The 5619-nt window shown below is 44.6% G+C and overlaps 1 protein-coding gene across 1 annotated transcript; it reads left to right on the top strand.

The window, feature by feature from the left end:
* The first annotated feature begins 390 nt into the window (after positions 1 to 390).
* sox4a (SRY-box transcription factor 4a) lies at positions 391 to 5163 on the top strand. Its single transcript, XM_028036319.1, has one exon. The coding sequence runs from the start codon at positions 891 to 893 to the stop codon at positions 1989 to 1991; it is 1101 nt and encodes a 366-aa protein (XP_027892120.1). The 5' UTR covers positions 391 to 890; the 3' UTR covers positions 1992 to 5163.
* Positions 5164 to 5619: the final 456 nt, after the last annotated feature.

A 5619-nucleotide genomic window follows, 5' to 3' on the forward strand; every position in this document is an offset into this window, starting at 1 on the left:
CTGCCTCAATAAGCTCTTGCTGGAGTCGGAACCAAAAGGCCAAAACACAACCACTGACCCATCAGCTGAACATCTGTTGGAACATACCTGCCACTGCTTAATCAGTGCATTTTAATAAAGTTTCTAAATGAAAACACATTCATTTCTCTGACCTGTTTCTAACAGCCTGTGTTTTTGTTGTTGCTGCTGTTTTCCTCTGTACAGTGTTCCTCTAGAGAACAGGAACATATAGATCGAGACGCTCACAGTCTGACTTGGTTCTATTCTTCCAGTGGAGTCTGACAGGAATGAGGTCAGACACACGGATCCTCATTGCACATTATTATTATTATTAGCTGGGTTTTTTTTATTTTTTTTATTATTATTATTCAGCCAATGGGAGTCGAGTGGGAGTGGTTTGAGTGAAAAACCAGGATGGAGACAGGCGCCGATTGGCTCCCGCGCCTCGAAAGGAGGGTATAAAACGATGAGGTCGGCGTTGTTGTGTTTACAGTAATATCACAGTGCGCACGGGAAACAGGGAGACTATGAGAAAGCGCAGCTGCTCCATTCAACCACATGGTTCCTCAACCGCACAGACAAGCTGCGCTGTAGACAGCCGGGCTCACATAGGAGACTCGCAACGGCGACTGTTGAGCCTCGCAGGGAGAATTTTCAGCCGCACGGGCAGTTGAGAGCTGATCCGGGAGGCGCGCCGGCAAAAGTTCCGACACTCGGAAGTCTTTTCAGGCAAAACGGAGCGAACTCAAAAGAAAGACAGAAGAAACTTGGATGAACTTTTATTTCTTAAGATTTGCTTCCAACTCATAGCTGAGGAGATTTCCCCCCCACTTCTCTTCTTGGCGCATAAACTTTGTCACTGACTGAGCGCTTCCAGACTGGAGGAGGAAATGGTGCAGCACATGAGCCACACAGAGAGCACCCACGCTCACTCCCCCGGCGGGGACTCCACGGACATGGGAGACATGGACCTGGAGATGGACGCTTCTCCGGCCCCGGAGGGCTCCCCTTCCTCCCGGGAGCGCAGCGACCTGGCGTGGTGCAAAACTCCGACCGGCCACATCAAGAGACCCATGAACGCGTTCATGGTGTGGTCGCAGATCGAGAGGAGGAAGATCATGGAGCAGTCTCCGGACATGCACAACGCCGAGATCTCCAAGCGGCTGGGGAAGCGCTGGAAGCTGCTGAAGGACACGGACAAGATCCCGTTCATCCGCGAGGCGGAGAGGCTGCGGCTGAAACACATGGCCGACTACCCGGACTACAAGTACAGACCCAGGAAGAAGGTCAAGTCCGGGAGCGCGGCGGGCAAGCAGGCGGATCGCGGGGAGAAGAGCGGGGAGCGCGGCGCCAAAGCCGGCGGCGGCGGTAAGAGGAGCCCCGCGTCCAAATCCGCGAGCAGGACGATGAAACAGGGGAGCAGCAAGAGCGCTGCGGTGCAAGAGTACGCCTCCGCGGCGTTTAAATCCAGGTCGGCGTCCGGGGCCAGGCAGATCCCGGAGAAGCGCTCAGGTTCGGGGGAGGCGAGGCGCGCCCACGTGTTCGGCGGGACGGGCAGCATGGAGAGCGGGCCTCCCTCCGTGGGCGTCCCGGCCAGTCCCACCCTGAGCAGCTCGGCGGAGTCCAGCGACCCGCTCAGCCTGTACGAGGAGCACAGCCCCGGCTCCACCGCGCGCCTCAGGTACGCACGCGCCTCCTCCCCGACGCCGTCCGCCTCGCACTCGTCCTCCTCCGTCTCCTCCGCGTCGTCGGACGAGGAGTTCGAAGACGAGCGGCTCGACCTGAACCCAAGCCCCGGCTTCGAGAGCACCTCTCTGGGCGGGATGGGCTTCTCCGACGCGGAGCTGGACCGGGACTTGGACTGGGGCTTCGGGGAGTGCGGGGCGGGATCCCACTTCGACTTCTCCGACTACTGCACTCCGGAGGTCACCGAGATGATCTCGGGAGAGTGGCTGGAGTCCACCATCTCCAACCTGGTGTTCACCTACTGAATCAGCCCCCCTCTTCCCTCCCACGTATGAACTCTTCTATCCCTCTACAAGACAAGACAAGAAGACTTCCGCCATTTTTTTCACTTTTGAATAAGTAAGAGTGAATAAAGGAATGAAAAAGAGGTGGCCTGCGTGCGCGGTGAAGCCCAGGTATGCGGCGCTCAGACTTGGACAGCGCTCAGTGGCGCTTGACTGGAGGAAATGCTTAGTTTGCATTTGGAGAGGAGGAGGAGGTATGGAATGTCAAACGTGCCACAATTCAATACATAAGGAAGTTGGTAAATAAAAATCTATATACGTGATCATTTTAAACAGTAAAAATAGATACGTTAAATAAGTAGGTAAGTGCATCTGTGATATATTAAGTTGTTTCAGTAAAATCATTTAAATGTGATTAAATGTATCAAAGGATTAAAATCGGTTTTCTAAAACCACATATAGTTCAGGTGTTTGTAATCATTTCACAATCCTGTGCTGTAGTAGATGGAGAATTTACCTTTATGTGTCAGCCTCGCCCAACAGAGTCAGTAGGCGGGGCTAACACTGCTTCAGGCAAAATGATTGGTCGGCAGTTGAGCTGTTGTGCAAGGTAAACAATCAGATTTCAGCTGGCGAGTTATAGTCACAGTTTAAATTATTGCAGTGCCATAAACGTGTAACATTTAAAAACCATGTATTTAAGTTTTAATTATTGAGAGCTTTTAATTATGGGTGCATTTAATGATTTGTTGTCACATTCATCTTTGAAGTATGTTATTTATTTAATGTATTTATCATGGCATTCTTAAAATTATCATGTATATAATATTTATTTAGAAAATGTATTTATTTATTGGATTGTGGCACTTTTGGCCCTCCCTATTGAGGAGGAGTGAATGTAAGCAGAGGAGCTGCAGATGTTTAACTCGTTCCATGCAGGATGAGGACTGAGACTGAACTTTTTGAGTCACCGTAAGAAATTTTCTTTTCTTTCGTTTTCTTTTTCTTTTTTTGGAACACTTGGAGAGCTCTTGTGTTTGGTTGTGCTTTCTAAGATATAGCCAATCCACACTGACCATCACGTTCTGGACATTTTTCTTCTCCTCAAAGCTCAATATTTGTAGTGTGAACACGCATGCTCTCCAGGAAGAGGAGGAATTTTCTTATTTAATGCGTGAAACGAGACAAAAAAATGTTTGTCTTTGCTGCGCAACTACGCATTTTGTGGGCGCATAGGACACAATTCACTATCACCAGCTTCTCTCTCAACGGCAGGATTTAAAACAAAGACTGACTTTAAACTTCAGAAACGTAAAAAAAAAAAAAAACAAACAAAAAAAACACTCAGTGCACAATTCAGGACCAATGTTCTGCGCTTTCTCTCTGCCTAGTTCTTCAACTTTGTAGTTCTTGTGTCAGATATTCTTTCCAAATATGTACAGAGCCGGTCCAAGGTTATATTGGGCCCCGGGCAGAATTTAATAGGGGGCTCGCTTCCTGTTGAGGTCATGTGCCCACCAACTACAACAGCAGGTCTCTTTCATATTGTCCATGCTTGATGCTTTTTTTTTCCCTCAGCATTTGTTCTCAAACTGGTTTTAACAAAGAGTTTCTTAAAGACACAGTTCTGTTCTTTTGTTTTATAAACACTGGGTCTTACCTGTTGTAGAAAACTCATTAAGTAATTTAATTTTAATATAAAATGTCACATATTTGTTTATAAGAGCTGGGCAAAGAGTAAAAAGAAGTCCCAAAAATTTCCAACAAACCATAAATCGATGTCATGTTTGTATTGCCTTTACAACAAGCACATTTTTTAAGCTGTCCTTTAAAATTTCATAACATAGTGGTATTTTTTTGGGGGGGGACCCCCGGCCAGCAGGGGGCACCAAGCAACCCACATACCGCTCATGCCTTAGCCCGGCTCCGTACATATATTACTATATATATCGATGTATTTATACTGGCCAAACTTTTTTATACATAGAAGTATTGTTCTCGTACAGGTCTCGTTTGTGTTTGTGCACACACACACACACACACCTGTCTGTATATCCAGCGGCGGAAGGGCTAAGAAGTGTATCTTATTTAACAAAAAAAAACCCACACACACACAAAAAAAACAGTGTCCGACTCCTCTCACTTTCAAAGAGATTTTTGAGTGTGTCATGATTTTCTACTTGTATTTTTGTACAAAATCTATAAAAGGGGGGGGCAGCCCTGCAGCATTGTCGTTTGCATCTACATTGGTGGTTTGGACGTGCAGAGGGGGCACAATCTGACCTCACACAGTGTTTACAGTATTTACCCACATGCTTCTTAAATGGCACAGTGACTCCAGTTACACCAGCCGAGTAAACAAAGCGCCGCCGAGGCTCCTCCTGACTGTGTTTTCCAGTCCACGCGTACTCAAAACACACTCAAACCTGAAGTCTCAAAGTGAAAGATCCCAGATAAAGAGTCACTGTTTGGATAGAGCTAATACCTCTGTGTGCTTGTTTTTTTTTTTTTTATATATATATATATTTGGAGATAAGTTTTATTTGAACCACTGGACTCATTCCAATTTTGCCTAGACTTTGGAGGGAGGAGGAAATGTTTTTGAAGTGCTTCATCTGTTATTGCGCAAATTGCATCAAAAAATAGTATTTAACCTTTTTCTGTACCTGTTGGCTACGTATAGCAGGCTATTTGTTTATTTTTTTTGTTTGTTTTTTTTTTTTATATTATGGCATGGCAAATAGCATTTGTATTTCAGATTCAGGTATATGTAGCTATAGCTGTTGTGTTTAAGATTTTTAAAAGAATAACATGAAGATATTTATGTAAACTGACTGTACTATAAGCAAAGATTGTGTGTTTTTATGTATCATGATCAACGACAGGCACTAGGACGGCCATCTTTGGTGGAAGATGATTGTGGTCCAGGAGTTTCCTTTAAAAAAAAAAAAAAAAAAAAAATGAAAGGAAAAAAAATTCTATTGTCCTTTTTTTTTCTTTTTCTTTCCCATTTGTGCAATATGTTGTGTTTGATCATGTTTTGTCCACTTCAGCCAAGATCGTTTGATGTCTTTTGCTCAAAAACCAGCCAACATTTGGGTCAATCACTGCCTCTCAGACCTCTGTACAGATTGTCTTTTTTAAAAATTTTTCTTTTCTTCCGAGAAGGAAATAAAATCAGCTGGAACTGAAAGTGCAATGCCCCTCAAGTTGTTTTCCTTAAACTTTGTTTCTTGAATATTTGAAAATTGTAAAAAGAAAAAAGGTGCCACTTTTGATATGGGCAGTATGGCCCTCCGCCCAGGGTGGTCATCCTCTGGGGACAGCATGAACACTCAATTGATTTTGAGTGTTAAGTTATTTATGTCTAATTTTCTGACCAAAAACCCCAAAACAAAACATGGAGTTGTAACCTAAAGCTGTACATCACATCACATTATAAGCTCATTACAATGTTAGGACCATCGTGGACTGAGCTTAGCTTTAAAAGCTCTATATGCAGACTGTTTTTTAATCTATCTTAGTCTCTTTTGGTAGGAAAAAAAACACGTTTATTTTTCTCTTAGTTTCTAAACGAAGCTAAAAGAAAAAGTTTTCCTTTCATTGCAAAACACGTTTTGTAGGACCCTAAAACAAGGGCTAGCTCGGG

The sequence above is a fragment of the Xiphophorus couchianus genome, chromosome 13 (genome assembly GCF_001444195.1).
Source record: "Xiphophorus couchianus chromosome 13, X_couchianus-1.0, whole genome shotgun sequence".
NCBI lineage: Eukaryota > Metazoa > Chordata > Actinopteri > Cyprinodontiformes > Poeciliidae > Xiphophorus > Xiphophorus couchianus.